Below are 25742 nucleotides of genomic sequence, written 5' to 3' on the forward strand. Positions count from 1 at the left end.
TCCTTGCTCACATCTGAACAACAAAACGGATACTTATGTGGGTGACATTCAGGGAGTGGGCAACATTGGTCATTACAGCACAACTCCTGGGCTATCCACCACTAGCTTGTTTGATTTACACATCTCTTACCTCCTTATTCCTGAGGAAGACTGCTTTGTTATTTTCTTTCTTGCTACGACCTTGAAGTAATGTTTGCAATTAAATATCTAAGAAAATTAGATAGAGGACAGACTCTAATGTCATTACGTATCCCACTGGACATAAAGTATTGCACTAATTTTCTTTTTGGTAAATGATCTAAAATCACCTAAGGAGGTGGCCTGAAGTTTGAGATCTTCGAGTTTCATTCGTAGCTGTGTCATTCAGCTCTGTTTAGTCTTCTGCTTCAGTGAGCCCTACTGCCTGGGAGTGAGCGCGTGGGTCTCTCACGTGAAATTTCAGAAGAAAATTCCTGTCTGTCCCATTGAATATTGATAATTCCGTACTGCTTTATCTAAGATTTGTCTACTCTGTTCTTCAACAGGGCTTTTTGCTGTGCTGTAGAGAGGCTTTTAAATATTTGTTTGGTTTGGTTGTTTTTTTGTTTTGTTTTGTTTTTAACCTTATAATTGGAGAGAACTTGCAGTTACTGAAATTAAACATTAACCTAAAAAAAAAAAAAAAAAAAAAAAAAACACAAAAAAGCCTACCCTAAGCACCAAACCAAAGCTTAGAGATTTGGGACACTGTAAAATGGTGAGCTCTTACTTGGCAGAATGATTTTTCGAGATCTGCCTCAACATGTATTCCATATTTGTACCCAGTAGCAGCTCTACAGCTGTGTTTTGGTGTGGTACCACAGTCAGAAGTACCCCCAAAGACTTTTCTATTTTGTTTTCCATAAGAAACTATGCTATCTGGGAGCAATAATCAGTATAAAAGAGTAATCCCAAAATTTAAGTATTCCAGTCAGTTCAACAAGAAGCTTCAGCCAGTTTCTCAATGTTAAAAACAGTAAGTGTATAGATCAAAGGTGTAATTAGATTATTAGTAAATTATTGGTAGTACTAGATGACTATGATTAGATTACCTTTCTCCTAGAAATAAAAAGCTACATTAAAAAAATGAGTGCCCTATAAGTTCAAGGCTCTCTGCTACTTTTTTTTTTTTTTTTTTTTTTCTGAAAAACACTGTTTTGATTGGCAAAGAGAACCATGAGACAGCTATGTTCCCACTGGAGAAAAGGGAAGGGAAGGCTGTTCAGTAACCTGTGTACAGATACAAAAATTAGTTGAATTCAAAACTAAGCATACTAGTACATTTTTGGCTTCTCTTACTCCTTTTAAAATGAGATATCAGAATATAAGATCAGTTCCTAATTTTGTCAAATTTGTTCACTTTCCCTTTTGCAGGTCCCTTTGGAAATAATGTACCAGTTGCAGAACATAGATTTCTGTCCTCAGGCACATCTCACAGGCCTTTCGTGGTAGCTGCTATATTCTGAACATGCTCTGTGCAATGCTCGTAACATTTACCTGCCTCAGTGGGCCTTAGCTCTTGTGCTGGACAGTGGTGCTGGTAGTGTATACAAGAATCAGCCACAGTGCTTCTCTATTCTTGCTTCTTACAAATTGTTTGCATTTTTTCTGAGAGTTGTCCCTCCATGGTTACCTTCTGCAGTAACCTGCAGGCAGTTTTCTACTTCTATAGAATGTGTTAATGCAGTTAGTGTTGCTGGGGTATGCTCTGAAACAAGATATGGAACAGAAATAAAATGGAGACGAATGCAAAGTAGCCTGCATACTTGAAATGTGCCTCTTCGGTAGAATCAGCCTTTTGCCTGAATAAAACCTCATGAATACAGCTTTTTCTGATTTTTGGAAGGAAAAACAAAAAAACAGCGAAGATTATCCAAGCATAACATGTGTTTTCCAAGCAGCTGGAAGGAGCATAGCCGTGGTCATGAAGCACACTTAAGCAGGCAGACAAAGCATCCGAGGGATTGTCTTTTGACCTGGTCCCGTTCTCGTTATTGGAACATCCCTTTCATAAAGGTGCTGTGCACTTGCTGCTTGTACAGTGAAACTGCAAGTAGCAGGAAAAGTTTAACTACAGGAGCCAATGGAAAGAGTTGTCCTCACAAAAAGTTCTTGGATCTGGTAAGTTTTCATAAGCTATCCAGCTTAAATACTAACTCTCTGTGTGGCAAAGAGCTGCCCTAAGGAGCTCCTGTGTTTCTTCTGTTTGTTGGCGGACTTGCTCAAGGAGTTTGGCCATTTGGCTTTTCCTGAATGCTAATGAGAATTCTGGATCTGAAGAGGAAAAAGAAGCGTTAGGCAAGCTGCAGTAATTGTCCTCTCCAAGTGTTTTCCCATGCATTTTAATGCAGATGCTTACAATGTTTCTATTTTTGGTTGGATAAGGTTGTTGTTTCTTATTACAGTGTAAAAATATATAGAAGATAGAACAATATCTTTCTACCACACAAAGTGGATACTAGTTCGATTTTCATTCTTACAACTGTTCAAGAATGTTTGCTGCTCACTTCTCCTGATCCAGATGGCTAAAGCACAGTTGGCAAATTCAGCCTTATGTACTGTTTCTGTATAGCAGATACAAAGATGTATCAGGGTCTTGGCACTGGCTCTACATTTGTGAAGATACACACTATATATTATTATAAATTATTACCATATTATCTCTCTCATCGTTAGTCAACTTATATATTATATATATTAAAAGGAACAGAACTTGAAGTATAATAAACTAAAATTTCAAAACTGAAAAGCTTTTAAGCTGAGTCTAGTGCCACGCATCCTCATATTGGACAAAAATTTGGGTTCTGTTTCTTTCAGATCTGAAAGCCTTTAGTTCAAAATAAATAAATAAATAAATGAAATCTGCCTTTACTATCAGATATTCTCAGTTATCTTAAAACAGGTAAGGTAGCAGCTACCCTCAGGTTTCTTCTGGTGAGCAGGGCCGGCCCCAGCGGCAGCTGCCCAGCAGTGTCACTGCAGGGCAGTGCAGGTGACACACGGTGACAGGGCCGTGCCTGTGTGCCTCTGACGGGAGCAGGCAGCGTTTGGCAGCACCCAGCAGCGAGGACGTACCTGCTTGCAACCTGCAGAACGTGGAAATGCCCAGCTGCTGGAAGCGAATCTCTTGGTGCGAAAGAAAATTCTCGAGGTAGGCTTGAATCTCTCTGATGTGACACTTCAGCAAACGCATCATTTTTTCTGCGTAAATGGGAGAACAACCGGAGGTCAGCAGGAGCCTTTAAAACACTTCTAAAGCTGTTTGTTGCAATGACATTTAAGGTTGGCAATGACCCATCTGCCCTCAGCTACTACCAGGGTCATGGGAGGGAATGGCGAAGGGCTTCCAACCCTTAATGGTAGCACTGGTGCTTCAGGTAAAGGATGTGCAGGATTTCTGCTGAACGGGCTGCCACGCTGGGGAGCCCATCCTTGTGTGAGACACGTGCTGACGTGCAGACTGATCAGCCTTTCATGCTTCACCCATTTTGAAGCAATAATGCTGTCGGACTCGATCACTTCTTGAGGGTCCACTCTGTTGCAAATAGTCGATGGTAGGATTGGAACAGGTTTGTATTTTCCCTTACTAGAGTCCCTCCTCCAGTCTTCGGTTTCTCTCACATCTAAGGATTAACATCTAGCCATGTTTTTTTAGAGAACATGACAAGAATAATCTGGACACCTTTTTCTTGCAAGTCTGATGTCCTCAGCTGCATAGGGCAAGTATCTTGGGCATAAAACTATTTGTCTTCTGCAGGTTAAAATTATGCTCTCTTCATTATCTCTCACTGAAATTTAAAATGCATAGACTATGTTCTCAAAACCCACTTCATGGCTCCTGCTAGTCTATTTGAGAGTTACAACAGCAGTGTTTGCTTCAGGAAGATGCTTTCCTCCTCCTGATCAGGAAGGAGAAGTGATCTAAAATTTTGGAACACAAAAACCCTTGCAATTGTCTCTACCAGCCTCTGTTCCTATATGTGGGGAATGCCCTCACATTGTATATACTGGCAGAGGTCACACAAAGGTGCAGCAATGCCTCGTCTGAAACATTCTCATTTCCTTGGTGAGGAGTATTTTACATCATCCCAACTTTCTGCTTAAACCTGTTTTTAAGGACCTCAGAACTGGCTTACGGGCTAGCCCTGCAGAATGGTAGTGCATGAAGAGGGCAGCAAACACCTGACTCAGATCTTTATCTATGGTCCCTTTTCATCTCTTGGCTTTCCTGTGCACTCATGCACTGCTACGTCTGTATTTCTAGGGTGAGTGCAGGCTCTTTTGAGCTAACAAATTAGCTGAGACCAGATGGAAGATGACAGAGGAATGCTAAAGGTTGCTCAGTACCTGACAGCTCGCTCCTTTGGAAAAAGGCTCATTTCTCTTCAGACAGCCATAAATATCTTTGAAAGCACAGTCAGTGCTGTGTGACAGTTACCGTGGTCTATCATGTGCTGGATGATGGAGGCAGCCTGGAAGGATGGCTCGGTATGCTCCACTTGGCCAGCCAGTCTCACCAAGCGCTTCGTCAGGGGTTCATCCATCCGCTGGACCATGCGTAACGTGGCTCCTTCTAGGAGACAGAAAGACAGGAGAGCAGTCTGTAAGCAGAAACTCCAGTGCCCTAGAAAAGAAGGTAAGAAATCTGCCAGAACCCATAGCCTAAATCAGAAATCCTTTACAGAGTTGGAAAAGCAAAATAAGTGCTGAACCTCTGCAGTATTTCTAGGTTGCAAAGCCTAGGGCCGTGTGTTGAAGTCATGCTCTCAGTCAGGTAGGTCACTGGATTTGCTTCAGAGAAAGGCTGTGGGATTTCTGCCTTGTTGGGTTTGTGTTCTGAAAGACTGCACCATTTTGTGCACAAGGTTCACAGCTGCTGGGCACCTCTGGCAGAGTTAAATAAGGCATGTCACTGGCTGCATGGCAGCCACAGCAGATGCCAGATTATGGCAAAACTTCCAGTGAATTTAAAGGAGAGACCTGGGCTTTGACTCCCGTTAGGATCACTGAAGGATGCGAACGCTTCTCAGAAGAAGCCATTCGTGGTGAGGTTGCTTCCCTACCTTGCTTTGTCAGCTCAGCAAGGCAAGACGTCACGTAGTGAAGAGAGTCTTCTCGGATGTCAATAGAAAGCAAGGCCTGGAGGAGACCTTCAACACACGGGCTCTCGATGATTCTCTGCAACAAGAAGGAGATCGATGTTCAGCACTTCCATCATGCTTTGGTGGTGCCCAAGGGCTTCAGAAGTACTGCGTGTCTCTGAGCAATACTGAGGGCTAGGACAACGTGATGGAAATCTCTCTTCTCCCAGATCTAATGCAGCCAGCTGACAAACACTTTGAATTGTTCAGAGAACACCTGATTTTAGGTGTTTCCTAGGGCCTGCTGTCTGTGGCATGTTCTCATGATCACAGAGCACTCCTGGACCTCAAAGATTTCACTGGTTTATTGCCACCCTATCGGGTTGTATGTTAGAATTAGGCTGTCGTTTGCTAAAGTCTTGGTGCAGAGGTGAATAAGATGAGTACTGCAGGGCTGAGCATGGGGAAACGTGGAAGTTTACCAGATTCTCTGCATCTGAGGCTTTGAAAACTTTCTAGTGTTGAAATGCTCTGATCTGCAGGAATAGGAGGTGACCTCTGACGAAGGTGAGTCCTGTTTCTGTGGAGGGTTATTACAAATTAAACATTTCTGTGTACACCTCATTTTTTAGGTTGAATCTGCTATGCCAAAGGTGGTTTGGGCCAGCACATCTCTGCATCGGGATCTATATTTTAGAGACTGAGTTGACAATGGATAGGAGACTTAGCCTGTGCCTACCTGGATTAAAAGCCCCTGAGACCAAGGAATGAATCCTGAGGGAGTCACCCATAGGTGACTTATTAGGGAAGTTGAATCTCCAGCTCATAGGGAAATCCTAATAATGGGAGCTGCTCACGCCTCCGTGAGGGAGCTCAGATGACTGCCAACAAAAGAGATCATCTTTTTTGTATGCTCATTTTATGTTGCGATTTTTTAACTTGCCGCTTAGTGATTGAAGTTGGATTCAAGACTCCTGCCTTTCAAACTGTCGCAGTCTGTGTCTTGCTGCCATAAAAACAACAATTTTTTCCCTCTTGTCACAAGGACTCTGATGTGTTTTAGAACTGACCCTGGAAACCTGGCACTCCTACTCTTGTCTGTGGGTGTGTTTGTGCAGTGAGTGATAAATATGTTACAAGGCACAATATAAAGCTTTTATGAAAATGAACCAGCTCCCTGCTGATGACAGGATGAAGTCACAAAATTTAACTGACAAATATGGCTTTTTTTCCTAAAGCAAACTTTGAAAGCATGGTCCATTTTTACTTCTCATGTGGGCCTTGAGTTTGAGGAAATGCATTTCCCTGCAAAAATTGATTTCACGACTATATAAAATTAATATAATTCCTATCTTTGCTAGTATAAGTGAAAAATTTTATTGGAACTTCACATCCCCATTTCAAACTTGCTGAAAGGTTTGTCCCATTCCTCATCATTAGTCAGGTTCATGGACCCATAGCAGAGTTTTCCTTTTGAGTGGTTTAAATCTATTCCAGGTGGATTGAGTGCTCTCTTACATCATGGGAGAGAAGGACAAAGGAATGCAAGAATAATCTTTGTCTGCAGAAGAGACAACTTTATTTTGCACTGTGGTTTGGTATTTCAGTCTAAATTGATCTTGATAAAGCTAAACAGAGCACAAGAGCTTCAAAAATGGGAATTAACAATGTAAAAAAGGGAAGGAAAAAGATGTTTCTAAGCCTGAAATCAGGCAAGTCACAGAAGCAGAAAGGTTCTTGTTTCAGACACTGGATGTGTCAGGAAAGCAGTGTCTGGAACTAGCAGTAATTGGATAACGAATGAAGGAAAAAAATGTAATTAAGTCCCCAAAAGTGTGTACTAGAAAGTGAAGCAAAGGGCAAGGATTTTGGTGCATTCCCTTCCCCCTCAAATTGATTGTTTTTAGTGGCACTGTTTGATTGAGGTGATAGAAAAGTGGTACTTTCTAAAAGTGGCTAAGAGAACTGAGTATCCTTTAGAGGTAAGGAGAAGAGAAATGCATCTGTGGATGTGGATTTCATTAGAAAAGTCGGTGGTAGAGGTCTGTAGCATCTTGGCACAAGTATCTGGCCAAACAGACATAATATACATCAGGAGCTGGGAATATATTTAACAAACTGGGAGTGAAATTAGATCACTTTTGAATGCTATATATAGATAAGTGAAGGCATTTGAAGAGTGAGAGCTAGGAAATCAGGATTCAGATTCTAACCAACCATGGATTTTCCTGAATAAATTATTTTGGAATATCTTTGCCAGAAATATGTTTTATATCTATGATGTGGGAATTCAAATTAGTTAACACATCACTTATAGGAAAAAATAGACATTTCTTGTTTTCTTTAGCTTGTTTGCATTGTACTGGAAAAGGAAAACCTTTCCCCATGGCACATCAGGTCCTTTTATTCATACAATTTTGTGCAGAGTACACTTGGCATATGGTTTATAAGTAATAATAATAAAACCTTTCAGTGGGTAATGCTGGTTTTATATAAATGGAACCACAGCATACCAGGGTGTAGTTCAGTGAAAAAAACGGGTACCCACCTCTCTGTTTTTGGAAAGGCTCAGGTTTTTGATGATGCAAGCAGCATGGCCAGCAATCACAGGGTCTGTCGTATGTGCTGACAGGAGCGTCCCCAGGCTCTGCAGCAGCTCGGCACACACCAGGGCGTCCTGGGAAGAGCAAGCAGGATTCCCATTACACCCTGTACAGACAGCACCAACGCACAGCAATGCAACTTTGCAGCAAACTGTGAGAAGGGTATTGCTTAGTTCCTTTAATCCAGCAGCAAAGCAGCTGCACCCAGTGCCTTTCCTCCCAAAACACGGTCTACTGACTGGCACTTGCTATAGAGAGCTGCAGCCTCTAAGGTCCAGTTTTTACTCTATAAATGTCTAGAATTTATTCTTCCTTTGCAGCACCTTGCTTGCATCAAACACTCCCCAGGGGCTGCTGAGCCATGTGAGCAGTAGCTCTTGTAGCCAGGGGAAGGATGTGTGATCCTGAGTGGGAGGAGGAGTGGTTGGGACAGGAGTGGAAGGCGAAGGGAGTACTTGGAGAAGCAGCAGCAGCACTGTGTCCTTAAGTACCCCAACTATTTACCTTCCCAACAGTAACGACTTCACATTTAGGATGTTTTGTGATCAGGCATCAGTTTAGTAACATGCTCTGGCCAGCATCCTCTGAGGTGACATGTAAGTTTCTCTGCTCTGTGGTGAATATTTTAGAAGGACTTACACGGAGTCCCTTTCTCCCTGAATGTACTCTTCCTCCGATCACCATATTGATACTAAATGGATCAGACCTCACAGTTTGGGTCACTGCCCGGGCAGTTCCCTCAGTAACAGTATGGATTAAGGGGACACTGCTGGTTGTGAGAGAAACCTGATCTCAGCAGGCTCTGGGATAGGTGTACAGTTGAAAGCAATGTAGGATTTCCTCTTGGGATATTTTTTCTTTCAGTCTGTTTTCCTTAAGAATAAGTTATTTGTGCAGTTCTCATGTTCATTAGTAACAGACTACTTTATTCACATTACTTAGAAAATGTGACATTGGCGAGTGTGTTCAGTGTAAAACAGGTCATCAGTCCTATATACAACTGAGAAAAATGGAGGAATTCTGAGTCTGGAAAATGTCGGGATGACTGAAGCAGCATGGAAAGAGGTCTTTAAAAATAGCGTAACATGCATCTTTTTTTTTGCTTAGATTAAATCACAAAACTATATCTTATTTTCTTTTACCTGACATCTCCACTTATGTTCATTTTAAGCACTGTCACAACCAGCAATCCTAAAATCAGACATGCAAATAGATGGAAAAGGCAATACTATGGCTAAACTCAGACCATTTAAAGAATCCTATATGCAGGTATGGCTGTAAACTTTCTCTAGTTCTACTTTTCCTTCTCTTTAACAGTAGAAACCACATCATATTAGATTATCCAATTCAATTACCATTAATGACTGTTTTCTGTGCTTTTGGACTGTGTGTCCTCTTTTCCATATAATCCCATTGACTACAGTACCATTATTTGATTTGCTGCAGCCTGAGAGGAGGAAATTGTCTACAGGCTCTAAATGAACTTTCCAATACATAATGACTTCCCTGCCAAGCTTCTTCAGGTTATGCAGCCCTACATCAGCAAGTGACAGTACTCTAAATTCTGCTGAACCTCTTTCTAGGCTGTTGTGCAGCTGGGATCCAGATTTTGTCTCCTGGCTCAGGCCTGCACAGCGTGAGGAACCACGAGAGAATCTGAGTGGAAGTGGTTTGAGTGGTTCAAACGAGTATTGACCCAGCTTCTCCCCAGATTCAAAGTAAAAGAGCAAGGAAAAGCGTTCCAGCAGCACCTATGCTCAGAATTGCAGTTCTCTATTCAACCCCCCTTGCCAGGATAAACGTCATCTGTCCCCTGTTTGCCAGGTAGCACGATGGGAGCGAAGCAAAGGTCTTTGCATCTGGAGTGGGAAGTCTGCAGCATCACCTGGAGCTGGCAGATCCTTGTCATTCTGATTTCCAGGGCAGGAATGTGATTTAAAAGGCCATTTCCCACAGAGACTGACTCTTTCCTTACTGTTTTAGTGCTGGACTCTCCTTTGGCTGAGTAAAATTCCCCTGCAGGAGGGAAGTTGTCCAGCACTTGCCAGGAATCGCTGTCAGCAGCCAGGCCAGGGGACCAAAAGAAAGGGGAGGGGAACTCGTGCAAAGCACCCTCAGAGTTTTGATTCGTGGTAATGAAAGGGCAGATGAATTCTGCTGTATTGTATCTTGTGTGGCATTTGCAATAATTCAAGCATCACTTGACTTGGTTGTAAAGGTTAGCTTTGTGAGGCATTTTGTTTTCCAGCAGCTGTTCCCATGGAGAAATTCCTCTTTCAGGCACTCAGAATTCAGTCTGGGTGAGTGAAAGAAACCTTGAAAAGCCTTGAAAAACCAGGCCAGAGCAGGCACAGAGGTGGGGAGGCAGGCTGTGAGGAAGGAGAGGTCAGCCTCTTCTCAGAGCGTGCGGGCTCGCTCACACAAAGCAGCCACGCTCGCTCCTCGGGGCCAGCCCTGTTTGCTCACTAGAACAAACCTGGAGATGTAGTAATGTTTTTGCTGTGCAAATAGCCCCCAGCTAACTCTGCCTAGGTCAGTGGCAAGCTTGCTGAGAGCAGATTGTGTGTGGCTGCAGGAGGCAGTTCACACGCCAGGAGGGTGTTTGGTGCTGGCACGGCATGCTCAAAACCCTTGGGAAGCTCTGTGCTGCCTCGGAGGTGTTCAGCTTTCCCAATTTGTCCATTGTGTCCCCAAGTTAGAGGAGGCCAGATTTGGCTTGTACTGTGCTGTGTACATGCAACAAGGTGTAAGACACTCCAATACCCTGGGGACATTTCAAATCTCAGCCACAAAAGGCAGAGGCCAGCTGTGGTTACCCAGGCTGTCACTGCTGCTTAAAGCAACCTGACAGGAGAGGTTCTTGCTTCTTTTTTCTCTCTTTCCTTTTTTTTTTCTTTATCTGACCAAACTATCACTCCTAAGAGGTTACTGTTACCTTAAGATACCTACGAAAAACCCTTTGTGTCCACATTCCTATGGATGCCTTTAAACACTGTAATGGAAAAGCATATTTAAAAATAATAATTTGTTGATCGCTGCTTACTGGTTTCGCTGTTTTACGTGGAGGTTGAAAGTACAGCAGAAGTGTCTGCTTTGTTTGTTTGCTGTAGTTTATCTCTAGTCAGACTTTGTGTGTTTGCCTGGCATTGCACTGCTAATGGTGGTGTTTGCCCTGAGTGTGGGGAAAGGAACCATCCTGTATCCGAGGATGTGAGGAAGGATGAGTTCCCCTACCTGGTTGTGCGGGTGCTGGGACAGGATCCAGAGCAGGGCGACGGATGCGCGCCGCACGGCCTCGCTGCCAGAGGCCAGGAGAGAGCACAGCTTGGGCAGGACGTCCTGGGAGACCATCTCAGCCTGGGTGTCCGCTGGTTTGGGAAGATGATGGTGAAACGTGATGAGGTTAGAGGGGATGTCCCGATCTCTGTGGGATGGGACAACGCTGGGTACTTGGCTGTAAGAATTAAACCTCGTTTGTGGGCTCCTCTGGCCAAAAGATCAATGCAGGTTTGAAAGCAGCTTCGGACACCCTTCTTTTTGTGTCTGAACCTTGGTGAGAAGAAACGAGGGGCATTTTCTGAGTGCTTCATTGGCCTAAGGCCTGGTGGGAAGGCAGCAGCTCCTGCTGCAGACAGAAAGGCCTCCCCAAGCACCATCTGTCTCGGTCATGGCCCTCTCACGCCTCCCCTGCTACCTCAGCGAGCGCTCCCTGGCACTGGAGGCACCGCCAGAGCAGCCAGCAGATGGAGTCCCAAAGGCCACAGAGCCCACGCCAGGGAGCGAAGCAGCAGTGCCTTCACACCCAGCTCCGCAGTCACTGTGACAGCTGGAAAATGAGGTGCCTCTGCAATTGCTAGATGAACACCTCTGCTCCGGACCCTAAGGCTCTGGCACTGAGAGTGCGGCTTCTCTGCTTTCATCTCCGGAGTACGCCACAGGAGTGGATCACGGGCATTTCATAGGAGAGGATATTTTAAGAGGATGACAAATGCTTGGGAGAAAACTTTGTTTAATGACAGGCAGATTCGTGCCTTGGGAGAAGGCAGGCCCCTGCTCAAGCAGCAATTTCAGGAGACGTTCTGTCCTGATCAGGTTTAATGACTGGGGAACACGGAAGGGAGAGAAGGGCTCTGTGCATGCAAGACCTGTGCTGGCTCTCTCACGCTGGGTACTCCCCCTCATGCCTGGGAGCTCTGAGGCAGGTTTAGTTGGGCATGCTGCACCTCCCTCTCCTTGTAACATCGAACTAAAGAGTAGAAATAAGTGTCTCTGCTTTTAATGTGAAAGGTTCCCAACCCGTACTGCTTGCTTAGAAAGGCAGAGAGAGAAAGGAAAAAGTGTGTTTTGTTTATCTCCAAGATATTACTTACCACTGGTAGCCAAATTTCTTAGGCAAACACATGCCTGGCTTGACACCTGCTTGTGCCAAACAGAAAAAGAAAAAGAAAAAAAAAAAAGAGAGAGAGAAAAAGAGTAGTGGATTCAATAGTGCATGGTCTTGACTATTGTACTCAAAATAAATGTGACAACACTAGCAAGCTACCACATTATCTTCAGAGCACAAGTTTTTGTACACTTTTTTTTTGGTCAAAGTTTTGACAAATTTGTTTTAACTTCCTCTAGCATTAGTCATTAGTCATCCTGTTGATGAGGAAGAGAGCCAGTGAGGTTCAGTTGTTGGTTTAGTTAAGAAATGTCAAATCAATTACAAGAAAATATATGGACTGAATTTGTTTTCTTCATTTGCTTTGCTTTTTTTTTTTTTTTTTTTCCAACGAGGAGGGACTACACAGAATTTAAAGTTCTCCCCTTTAAATCCTGAATTGGATCTTAGTGAAGTTTTTTCAGTGTATGGCTCCCAGCAAAGCAAGGTTTTCTAGATGTTAGGCTTTGAAGCTATACAGTCAAAGCTAAGTATATTGAAAGAGAGAGAGAAGTAGTAGCATAATAGGTGCTCCAGATACTTGCAGTCACAAACACAATGATCACAGATAGCGAGAGCCCAAACAGACCATTTCACACAGAGTTTCAAGTTTAAAGAAAACAGGTCGTCTTAGCCTAAAGGAAGTGTCCAGGACTTTAATGATTTCCCTACGTATCTATCTTTCCTCATGGGAAAGATGCCACAGAGGCTTTGGTGCAGTATATAAGCGGAATTGTACAATGCTGAAACTGGTAGTCGAGTTTTATAGTTCTGCTCTGCTCTGATGCTAAACCTTCACACAAAGAGAAAGCTACAGCTTTACCTTGTCCACAGGGGAGGATAGGAGAGAGGTGAGCACACGCAGCAGGAATCTTTCACCGGTTCTCAGCATGGCTTCGTGGTGCTGAGCATTCACTGCTATGTTGCTCAGGGCAGCACAGCTGTAATACTGCAGACAGACAAGAAAAAAACAGGGAGAGAAGCAGTCACCGTGATGACACTGAAGAGCATAAAAATAAATCAGAAAAATGCTCAGATTGAGAACTGATGAAAATAAAGTGCTTTTTCATTTTCAGGTATTTTGTTGGGTAGGCATGATAACGGTCTGAGTGGGCTCCCTCCAGGACAAGCAACAGCAGTCGTGCTGTGGCAGCGCACGTTGCACAAACCCGTGAGGTCCCTGGGTGTTTGGGAATGTGCTGCTCTGCTCACACCTAAGCTAGCTCACCTACATCTGCTGTATTATATGTATACTTTGTTTTACTGAGGCTGGATGTAGTCACTGCCCTAGCATGCCAAGAGATCATTTTCAAAGGATTTAAACGTTAACGCTAGGGAGGATTATATATATTAAAGCATGTATTACTGGGGAGGTATAATTAGAAGAAACAGGTTGAACTGCAGAGAGGGAAATTTTAAGATGAATATGAGGGAAAGCACTTTTGGAGGCTCCAGCACTTCAGACTTTTACTAGAGAACTGAACAGAGATAATATAAACAGTGGAGGAAACAATCCTGTGCTTCTCTGGATGAATGAAATAGCGGATTTTAAACTTTACAGCTCTGATTTATAGTTCTTCATTAGCAAACTTTTAAACCAAGAACCAGTTCTCTGTTAAGTATGCAGAATCACAAAGAGGTGTCTGGGGTAGGCATAAAGTAAGAAGATTTCCCACGCATGTATAAAAATGAGGGAAAAAAAAACACTTTGCAAGTTATGCTTTTTAAAACACTTAGTAAAATTGCTTAGAGCGGAAGATCAAAGGATGCCAAAAAAGCAGCAGAACAGGCCTATCAGCAACTGGTCTGATGATCCAAAAGACACAGAAAGGTAGCTGCAGAGCAATTCTGTGCATGCTTTAGTGTGCGCTGGCATCATAAGCTTTCTCCTGTGGAGCTAACAAATCAGGTGTTTTGAATAGATGGTGTCTGACCAAGCTGCGTGTCACCAGGATGCTCTCACGTGCCGCCCCACTTCTCTAGAGAAACCTTCCCCTCTCTCCACCTTCTCATTTCCCAGTTCTGTGTTTTGTGCTCTCCCTACAGTCATGCTGCTCCTATTTGAAACTCTGACCTGCCTGAGCCATACCTGCACTTCTGAGTCAGGAGACTCCAGCAGAAAGATGAGAACGGGCAGGGCTCCTTCCTTGCACAGGACCTGTTGGATCCTCTCTGCCATTAAAAAAACAAGGTGCTGTTAGTGTATCCTTTCCCTTCCCTCCCTCTTGTCTAGAGGCATCATTCAACAGGTATATGCACAACTGACAGACTCTAGAGAGCGGTGACACTCATCCAACCATCTGAGCACAGCGCTGAGAGTTTGTACAAGACAGCAGTATGCAGTAATTTCAGCAAAATGACTAGCAGGCTGACTGATCGTGCCCTTGCTGTTTTTCCGCTAGTCCTGTTCAGAGAATCACAGAATCAATAAGGCTGGACAAGACCTCCAAGATCCGACTGTCAATCTGAATTGTTGGAGAATCTGGAAAATACTCAGGTACAAAGTTCACTGTGATTTTCATATAAAACGAACAAACAAAACTTAAACAAAATACTGAATAATAGCGGAAGTGTAATTGCCAACTCTAACAGTTCTTGCCAACCAGTCTCCCTACCATATAGAGATAAGAGGCATTACTCAGGACTGTGCTATCCAGTTGTGTGGCACAATGATGCCATGTGAATAGGAGGGATTTAATGTTGTCTTGTTTCAGAGCTATTGTATGGTAGCTCTGTTGCAGAGGACCAAATGCTGCTTTTGCTGAAGCTGTTAGCAGAAATCCCAGGAGCTTTTAATAAGAACAGAAGGTCCATAATATCTGTATTTTGAATCATCCAACATCAGGTTAGGGACATAAGTCAAACAATCCTAGAATTTGACATTAGATAAGCTTCTGAGATCGCTTAAAAGTACTAGCAGATTTCTGCTAGCTTTATAGACCAAACTATTTCTTTAATAAATGATTTTTCTCTCTCTTTAATGATCTAATTCCTTGTACTTTAACTCCTTGAGGTTGAAAATCAAGCCTTCCTGTTTTGGGACTACACAAAAAAGGGCTTGCATTAGCTAAGGATAGGCCAAATTGAAATCATCAGCCTATGTGGTATCATCAGTGAATACCACAGTGAAAGGAAATCACTCATTGCTCAGATAAGCTTTTGTTCTTGCCTTAATTCTTTTGAATTATGTATTTTTCTATTGGTGAGATGTTTTCTTTCAGCAATTCTAGCTAAACCATTAGTCAGAAGGTACCTGATTGTGTGAGGTTGAGAATTGCACCAACTGCATTTTGTTGGACTCTAGGATCATAGGAATTGGCAAGAGACAGTAGGGGGGTAACTCCTCGGGCTGCACCAATAGCATCTCGGTTGGATTCTGGGGAAGAAAATCAGAATAAGGAAGAAATGAGACATTGCCCAGCAGTAGCACCTTACTGAGAATCAAGAGCAGGACATCTGGCAGGACTAGATTTCTTTACAGTTCACTTCTCTGATTCTTTTGTATAGATCAAAACCTCTCTGCGTACTCCAGGGAACCTCTTAAAACTTTCAAGAGCTCAAAGCAAAAGCACTAACTTGTGATTTCTATATTTGTCATAGCTCACAGCTGTTTCACTGCTTTTGTTTTGTGAGTGGGACGATTAAGATAAAAGCAATGCAACTCTCCTTGAATGGGTTAGCAGAGTGTCATGCTTGCCTTGTATCCCTGCTATGTTTGACCAGGCTATTCACAAGGTGCTAACCAAAAGCTATGCAATTAACTATGGATAATACTGAAGTAATTTAGCAGGGTGTGTTCAGGACCTTCTCTCTTTGAATGCGTCTGTACCACCCCAGGGAAAGCTACAAACAAAGCACAGGTTTCTTAAAGACAGAATTTGCCTTAACTACTGGAATTAGGAAAGATTCTGCTTCACTGAAGTGGTGATACTTCCTTGCACGGCAGTGTATTAGGTGGTAAAGTTGTATTCACCATCCTGGAGTACAAGAAGAATTTAAAAAAAGATCTGCAGAGTTCCTTGGGACCACTGGATTAAAAAAAATAAAAAATAACAGTAATACTTAAATACTACTACAAAATACTATATCAAATACTATATAACGTGTTTATATACTGTCTAAATACGTATACTGCATATGATAAAGTTATACTATGCTAGGCAATACAATTTAATTTATTAAAAAATCTGCTTTTACTTCTGCTCCTCTTGTTTTGGACTTACTGTAGGTAGCCTCAGCTGAGTCTTATGGAAAAGAGAGTCCTTCCCTTGTGCTCTTCTCTACACCTCTGCCAGGAGGCCAACAAAACATTTGCAACAAATAACCTGCTGCCACACTGAGATGGCTATGGTCCTCTCTCACTGATTGTATCTTATCTCATTTACTTATAAGCATACTAATGGCATGGTTTTGAAATAATGTGTTCTTCTTTGAAGTCGATGACTTTAAAATGTGAATTAGACCAGTGAAGATTTCTCTCAGTATCACAGTATTCTGCAGATTTCTTCACAAACAGAAAAAGTAAAGTCCATAGTATATATCGTTCATTGTTTATTTGAGCAAAACTAAAGTCCTTTGGAGTTTTATTTGAGTATTGATTTATTTATGTACATTTCTAGACAGTTTAAACAATGGCCAGTCTCTGAAGGCTTGCTAGAAAAACATGAAGCACAAGAAAGCAAGAAATGTGAAGGTATTTGGATCAGATCAACTCTTCATGTGCCAACTAACTTAGAGAGCTAAGAGAAAAAAACATTACTTGTATATCTGGGGTTGTTCTATACTGGGGAACTGACACACAGATGATCCAGGATATCTACTCAAGTATAGCTCAGCTGAGATTAGCTTAGTGTTCCAGAATAGTGTTCTCTTTTTAGTGTTCTTTTTGCCTTCACATGTATATTTTATACTTAAGGAAATGCTTTCATGCTGGAAAAAAAATATTTTCAATTTCAAGTGAAATAATTGTTCTGGGAAAAGACGTGTATTTAAAAATAGCCGGGTCACGTGGAAAGCAATTACACTGGTGAAATTTTCAGGTCAATTTTGTAGACGATCATTTCTCCAATATAACAATCGAGGGGCTGGAGCACCTCTCCTGTGAAGACAGGCTGAGGGAGTCGGGGTTGTTCAGCCTAGAGAAGAGAAGGCTCCAGGGAGGCCTTACAGCGGCCTTCCAGTGCTTAAAAGGGGCCTGCAGGAAAGCTGGGGAGGGACTTCATCAGGGAGTCAGGTGGCAGGACAAGGAGTAATGGCTGTAAACTAAAATAGGGCAGATTTAGATCGACATTAGGAAGAAATTCTTTGCTCTGAGGGTGGTGAGGTATTGGCACAGGTTGCCCAGAGAAGCCAGTTCTGCTTCTTAAAGAAAGAAAAATCTTCAAGGTACATAGTGACAGGGAAACACATGTCCCTATCGTATTCTAAAGTAGGACAATCAATAACATCTACTCTAGCTGGGTTTGAATAACTCACCTGGAAACCTGCGTCTACAAATTCTTTCTTTCCACTTTCTGCTCTTTGTGTGCTTGAAAATTTTTCTGACAGTACAGCTTTGAATGTGCACTGCATCCTTTTTGCTTAGCTTAGTGCAGATGTTCAGGCCTCCCTGCACCCTTGCTGTGAACATTGAGTTCTGCTCTTCTCTGAGAAGAGTTCTTATCCCAGAACTGATTACTTTCACTCACAGGTTGAAAAGCTGCAGATAATTGCAAATGTACGTATGTCCTGTTCCTGTGCGGGCAAATGCTGGTGTTGGAACAAACTGGCCTTGAAATCCTTTTAATCTGAATGGTCTTGTTTGCTGTTTTTGTTTTCAGCTATTTCTGGCAGCTGGTCAGTCTCGGACATTGCAGTTCACATGTATAACTTGCAGTCACATTTCTAAACAGCTGCACTCTGCACAGTCTTGGATGGTTATTGCAGCAGAGTTTAGACACATTGCCATTCTTGGATATATAGATTTAGTCACTTCAAAGCTATCTAAAGGATCTTCCTGATTTTGTTCTGCTTCCGTATTTATCTTTTAAAAATCATTCTTAAGCATGAAGGGCATACTTGAAGGCCATGGCCAAACAGAATTCTCAAATGGACCCTATAAGGTATCAGAGTCTATGAGTCAGAATTAAAGTTTACTGAATTGCTTCTTGCTTTAGTCTCACTGCAACGGTAGCAAAACATACTCTGAAAAAGAAATAAATGTATCCAGTCCATCTAAAGCCTAGTTAAGCTGAGACAGAGATCTTCAAACCTGCTCTGAATCCCAGGCAGCAACCCAACCTATGTGTTTACAGCACTGCCTACCTCTTTGTTCAGCAGATGACTTCCTATACAGTTTGAAAGCTTCTTGAGTGTTTAACATGAACTACTTGTGCTCAGAAATACACTAGCTTTTTAAAGAGCATGCGGTAGTGTTAGGTGACCATCCTCAACAGAGAATGAAGGCAAATTGCATCTGAGGGTTCCCAACATCTTGGGATAGACAGAAACATCTAGGAGGGCCAGAGAACCTTCAGGACTAAAGAATATCTTGAGGTTCCTAAAGGAGTCCCTTCCTCTGTGTGTCGCTTAAAACAGGCACAGGAATCTGCCTTTGTAGATCTTCAGGAGCAAAACTTCACTGACTATACATAAAGAAAGAACTCCTAGTTCAAGGCATCTAAAATTTTAGTGATGAGATGCCTAATTAAAGCATTTAAATTAAGTGATTTGCCTTCCATACAAAGTAATATAGAATGCAGTGTACTTAACCTGACTGTAATAATATGCAATGATTAAAAATATATTTCAAAGGGAAAACTATTTTAAAACCTGCAGATAATTGAAAGATGGGATAAAATGCAAATCAGCACTTTGATGTAGTTGGATCCTGCTTATCCCCCTTTGTAACATAAGTACCTAAGTGAGAAAGTTACACATCCACCCTGCCTCTCTCAGCCTTCTGGGAGACCAACGTGGTAACTTTTCTTTTGGTAATTGGGGCTGAGCTTTGTTGCAGACCCTTAACAAACTGATGTCTGCGGGACATAGCAGCAGAGGAGGAGAACGACCAAGCGATTAAATCAGTTGCAGGATGACAACAGCACCATGATGCAATGATATAATGAGCAACTGCAATCATCAGATGTATCACACAACGTATTTTCCTGGTTGCCATTGTAAAAAAATCGGTGAGACCCCAACTGGAATACTGCACATTTCTGGTTACCTGTATTTCAGAAGAGATGAATTCAAAATGCAACTTCTGCAGCATTTATGTATGTCTTCTGACTGTAACAATGCTTGAGGTATGTGGTATCCCAAAACAGCAGATGGAATCGCTATGTTCCATTTCTGGAACATATACTTTATGCCCTGAAGGGCTATGAAGATAAATGGAGAGCCTCATCTACAAGAGGAGTTTTAAATGAGCTTGGCTGAGAAAAAGATCTTAACCAGAATCCCAACATGTTGAATTTCTGATATAAGCACACTAAAATTTGCTGCTGCCTCTTTTGACTCAAAGCAATTGCAAATAAGTTGTGTCACCTTGAAATATGTCACAAGAGTTGAATGAATTCACTGCAGAGGAGAAAGGGAAAGAACAGCATACTCACCTGAAACAGCCAAAGTCATGGTGCAGGCACAGGAATTACACTGGACAGTGGGATCATCTGACTCAAGCAGGTCCAGAATTGGCTCAAGTAAACCCATTTGCACAACCAGTTCCTTATCAACTATTCATAAATTCAAGAACAAATGGACAAACCAGGAAGTAAACAGTTAATGCCTTTGTGAAAAGAATATATCTTCCTTTGATTGCTTTGAGGCATATCTTATGATTACGAAAAATGGACCTAGCATAGAAACAGCCTGAAAGGCACGCACAAGCTTGGTTTGCTTATCTATCTTTAGACTCAAACAGTGTAAGAGATGTTCAGATGCTCCCAAACATTTCTGCTGGAAAGTCTGTTTTCAAACATAAGGTTCATGAAACTACAACTGCTCTTTTCCAACAGGTTCACAATTTACTCAGATGCTCCCCTTTTTAGTCCTGAAATCTACCTTAATTTTTTTTTAACTTGTAAATAGTGACTTGATATTATTTGCAGCAAGATCCTTGAAAAAAGAAAATGAAAGGAAAAAATAGCTTCAATGAAGACTAATCCTATCTTCTGTTGGTAGGGGATAGAGTGATGGATACCTGTTGTAGCCCAGGTGCCAGGGAGTGCAGTAGTAGATGAAATAATAAATTCTCCATTGAGGATGAGTGGGGCATTAATGCCTTGTCTATCAAGCTCTACTGGGAAGTGTGTCATCTGCAGTTCCCAGGCCTTATATCAATTAGGTGGGCCCTACTAGCTACAGAATAAAGCAAATTCTACTAAATTCTACTAAACATCTAAACTTTTTTTTTTCCCAATCCGTAAGCATTTTAAGACCGAGGCTCAGTTAATAAATAACAGGGAAATGAGCACCACCTCATAGACTGAGTTTGTTTTTGAGCGCCGTACCTATTGTTTCAAAAGTTAAGTGGTGGGCTCTCAATCCAAGAATGAGAGCAGCATAGCTATTCCCACATCAGCCTGAGAAAAAATTATCAGCCTTTGCACACAGATCCAAGATTTCTTGCCACATGATATAGCATCGGAGGCCAAATATATCCTGATGACACCAGAATCTATGTGGTTTGCAAACAAAAACAGACTCACACCTGTCCTATCTAGAACACAAAAACAGGATTTTGGATTTGTGTAGACTTAGCTATAGAGATGTGCCCTACCTCTGCACTAAGTCTTGCTGAACAGAAGCTTTTACACCAGAACAAGAAATATTTTGTTAATTACTCACTATTTCCTTCCAGCAGAAAGTTGACAAGGGACAAGGAAGACATCTGTTGCACCTCCAGGTCAGCAGACCGTAGTAAGGCATAGAAGGGTTCCAGATGCTCTGCTGGCAGGGGAATATTCACTGCAGGAACGAGAGGAAACACTCAGAAGTCTCATCATTAACCAGGGTTTCTCACATTTTTCTCTTGTCTTGGGCCCCAGGTGCTACCATACATGTAAATGGGCTGAGTGGTGTTCCCCACCATTTAAACTACCTTGCTACTGGCAAAACAGGCCAAAGTTCTTGAACAGGTTTTGAATAATCAAGTACTTCAAAAACATTATGGGAAGAGAACCAACATGCCTTGCTACCAAACAGGTCATTCCACCTCACAGCAGCTCCTCATGTTGTGGCGGTCTGCACATTTTAGCCAGAAGAAATACATGGGATAAAGCTCAAGGTAAAATAAAGATAAATAAATAAATAAATAAATAAATAAATAGCATTCTTCTTGATGCTGCTATTTCTGCCTTTATACACGACCCAAACTCTTGCTGGAATCTTATTTGGCATATCAAGGGTGACTTCTGCTTGTTTAAAAAGTACCTCAGGAGCCCAGCACTCCCATGTAGTAGTGGGTACAAAGCATAATGTTTCCTTCTTGTCTCCACTACAATCTAGCCTCTAGGGCTTTGTCCTCTTTCAAAAAATATATAATATTAAATATTAAAAGATCACTACATGTATGTCCATTTCCTGCCACCAGACTTTTAACTACGTGACTCTCAGGAGATTCAGAATACTCTAACTACTTGGGATTCTGCTGATTTTTTTTTCAGAAGTATTACAATTAGGTAAATGACAATCTTTTATAATGTTGAGATATCTTCTCATAGTAAAACCTAGAATGACTCTGCCCGCGTGGCAATGACACCTTTTCCATTTTCCTTGGCAAGCAATATAGCATGAAAGGAAAAAAACTTGATTAATGAATCTAAGGAAGTTTCACAGTTCGAAAAGATAATTTTATTTATAATTATGTGAAAAATTTCTAATGCACTGAGATAACTTACTGTGCTGGCTCATGTGCAAATAATAGAGAGCAGCAGACTGCTGTAAGCCCGGGTTTTCTGAGAAAGCTAAGGTCCTCAAGGCTTCCAGAGGGTCCTTTCCAAGTGGTGACGTTTCAAAACCTAAAGATATACAGATATAGCACAGACTCAGTTACACTTGAAAAAGGATGGTTCACACAGAGAAATTAAAGTTTACAGCCAAAAAACACGTAAAGATATTTGTACTGCAACAACCCCATATAGACCATCTGCCCTTACTCATGTTTCCAGGAGCAGCTGCAATAAAGGAACCTGGAATAACCCGTCCTTGGCAATGGCTCTTATGGTGTTCTTGAAACTAGTGATTGGAAGCAAGATAAATTATAACCTTTAGACACTTTTATGCAATCTAGTATAAATGAAGGTGTTCTTGTTCTCCATAAAACTTTATCTCTTCCTGAATCACACATCTTTGTTAAAATATATCCACCGAAAATTGTGCTCTTAGTTATAAGCTATAGAAGAGGTACGTATTTTTAATTTATTACTTTTTATTTTTGCTGTGGTTCTATTGCAGTATAATAAAGGATATCAGGGACCAGCAACACAGATTGCAAATGGACTTGCCTCAGGCTCAAATTCCTAGCATGAATCTACCTCTTCTTGAGAATGATAGTAGGAATAAACCAGATGTTCAGTAATAACCACCACGAGTCCAGCAATAGCAGTCACACATGACTTCTGTAAGTCACTGTATGATGTGCTTGTAATGCATGGAATGGAAAAAAAAAAAAAAAAAAAGGCCATTGAACCAATGCTCAACAGTATAAACTGCTGAAAAGGTAATGTAGGATAATTCACTGGTGGAGCACAAAAGCTCAAGATGTATTTTTAAACAAGAGATTAAAGCAGTATTTTAGGTAGAAATGTCTCTGTGAACAACAAGATCTAGCTACTTTACTTCCCATGGGATAACAGATGTGGGGGATGTGAGGAGCGTGAGCTTTCACATGCCTCAATGCAAAACTCAGACAATATCTCGAGCCATTAAAAGCTGCCATGTCAAGAGTAACAAACTCCTACCTTCAGGGTTAGGTAAGTGTTTCACAGAAGACCTGCTTCATATAAAGCTCAGTTTTGTTTAATAATTAACAATAAACACAAAGGGAAGGCCAGTGTGTGTAAAGTTTTAGAAAAAAAAAAAAAAAAACAATAATCTCTTCCTGTGGTCTAATTCCATTCCTCACACACTGACTATCTGAATCTCCCACATAGCTGTGCATTTTTACCTACTTCTAATATCAAGCATTTGCTGCCCTAGCTAACGGCTGAGTATGACCAACCACAAAGTCTTTCCTTACATTCCATCTGTCCAAGTGTTAGCTCTCTGATTATTATATTTTTTTCCAAAATTGAGGATGGGCTTGCCTCATCTTGGAATCAAATACACAGGCAAGTGTTTAAAGAGGGATGTGTCTTGGTTCTCGTTCTGAGATTTCTGTGCTTCTATCTATCTTGGCAGCAGGATTTGGTCACTCAGAGAATTAACCCTGGTCTGCTCTCACAGACATTGGGACCTTGCTGAGAGCATGCACGGCCACCTCTGCACTGCTGCCACAGAAGCTCAAGGCTCCCTGCTGCTGCACCCCAGCTCCTCGGGAGCCAAGATGGACCAGCCCCTTGTAGACCCATCTCAGAGAAAAAGGGATTTCTCAGGAAAACATACACAATCTTTTCAGGAAGCACCTGTGTGGGTGCTACAAAGGACCATATTGCTCTCACTGTTTTTTCCAGACCACCCTTTCCTTACACCTGATCTGTCAATGCACTCTTACATGGTCAGGAGCATGCTAGTCTTTGGAATACAATGTTTGGCCCTGGAAAAACTGTACACAAAGCTGAAAGGTCTGGTCCTATTCTGGATATGGACTTCTGGATTTAGCCAGTGCTTGATAGGCAACAGTTAGTGAAACACATCAACAGCACGGGGACCCCGGCACCCACAGAGTAAGGACACCGGCTGAGGCTGACCCAGGCATGTTCCAAACAAGCAGCACCACAACGGCCATGCCAGAGGTTGTCCCATGACAGATCGTTCCAAACAGCATTAACTGTGTCACACCAAGGGTAAACGTCTCTCTTGGTCCACCTCACAAGATGGTTTTACGTCAAAAAGGCCAGTAAAGAAATAGTAGTTTGTGGCGTCCCGCACCCTTCATGCAAATGAGAGTAGAAGGCCCTGCAATTTTGTCTGTTAGCTTTAGCCCAGTGTTGTTAAGCTTAACACAATACGTGTGAGTGGCTGTGAGACAAAGCACAAACAAACAGGCAACTGCACCCCCTTCAAGTGTGAGACAAGAAATGATTTTAGGCTGGACAACCAACAAGATGAATTCATCCAAGAAGACATTCTGTGACTGTAGGAATGAAATAATAATAAAAAAGCTTTCCTGTTAATACATTGTATCTCAGGACAGGATAGAGAGGATACCCAAGGAAGATAAGGGGGGGGATTAGAGTTAACACGTAAAGCATAGGAGGTATTTTAGGAGTGATGGGATCTACTGTGATTCAAGCAGAATCCCGTGATGGTGTTCAAGCCTTGTGTCTGAACATTTCCACAAAAGCACTTACTGCAGATCAGCTTCTTGCAGCCTGAGAAGCCCTGGGAGCCCCATGGCACTTGTCCCAGGGTGACTTTGACCTTCCCCATGTACAACGCAGGCACCCTCAGCACAACCCCAGCTGTGCTGCAGGCAGCGCAGGGATGGATGTGCACACCGCAGCCAGAACCACGCCGTAGTTTGCCTCGAACAGCTTGGGGCTCCTGCAGTGCTGTGCAGACTCTTCCCAGCTTTGACCGGACTCACAAAGTTAACTTCATTTACCAGAAGGACTTGCTTATAAGAAACATATTTGCATGAATTATGTTTTAGCAGTGATGGCACCGCAGAAAGGGGCTGACCATTTGTACCCAGACCAACTGCTGTGCCGCTCCAGCTCCAGGTGTCCCATGCACACAGCGCTCTGTAGCTCTGTCCTTTCCCACACCACCAAGCTGCTCTATGCCCCACCTGTTTTCAACCCCCCAAAAGCATCTCCTTGCCCTTTCACAACCCCTTCAAACAACACGTGCTCCTACCTCTTTCGATGTGCTGCAGAAACTCTTGTGCTGTCACCCGCTCGTGGGGCTGCAGGACGGGCTTGTACAGCTGCCTGGCTTTGGAGCTGCCCTGCTTCAGGCAGGAGCATTTGATTATCAGGGTTAAGCACTCCTTAATGCTGTGCAGCAGGTCCGAGGACATCCTCTGAACAAAGGCCACGAAGTCGCGCAGCAGCTGCATGCACCGTCCACACAGTTGACCCATTCTTGATCCAAAGCAAGATGAGAAGGAAAAGGACGGGATAACAAGTTTCTTCACAGCTCAGCCACAGCACTAACTTGCTGTTTGGTGTTACAGATGTCAACCCTACACCGCGTGCAGCTCCTGTAAAGGAGACAAGCTTCTGCACGAAATATTATTGCAAAGGCCAGACCAGAGCCATACTCAAACACCCTCCCTTTGCTTGAAGAAAAGTAAAATAATGCCCTAAACTCATTCTGCGGAGAACAAGCAGAGTTTAACTCCTGGAGTATCCACCAGAGCCTTCGTGAGGCTGGAAAGGCTGTGGGGTAATGACAAAACCACCTTCAGACTCCGCAGGGCAGCCTTGCACATGAAAGGAGGCACCACCTTGTCTGCATGTGTACAAGCAG

General features: G+C 42.5%; 1 protein-coding gene across 1 annotated transcript; it reads right to left on the reverse strand.

Annotated features, from left to right (window-relative positions):
• Window positions 1-370: 370 nt before the first annotated feature.
• LOC137854199 (uncharacterized) lies at window positions 371-25742 on the reverse strand. Its single transcript, XM_068677326.1, has 14 exons — window positions 25128-25742; window positions 22007-22126; window positions 20955-21074; window positions 19721-19840; window positions 15379-15501; window positions 14215-14297; window positions 12949-13074; window positions 12073-12118; window positions 10937-11070; window positions 7648-7776; window positions 5082-5196; window positions 4457-4591; window positions 3094-3219; window positions 371-2292 (listed from the first exon to the last, which is right to left on the reverse strand). The coding sequence occupies exons 1-14, from the start codon at window positions 25351-25353 to the stop codon at window positions 2171-2173; spliced, it is 1725 nt and encodes a 574-aa protein (XP_068533427.1). The 5' UTR covers window positions 25354-25742; the 3' UTR covers window positions 371-2170.

Source organism: Anas acuta, chromosome 3 (genome assembly GCF_963932015.1).
Source record: "Anas acuta chromosome 3, bAnaAcu1.1, whole genome shotgun sequence".
NCBI classification, from domain to species: domain Eukaryota; kingdom Metazoa; phylum Chordata; class Aves; order Anseriformes; family Anatidae; genus Anas; species Anas acuta.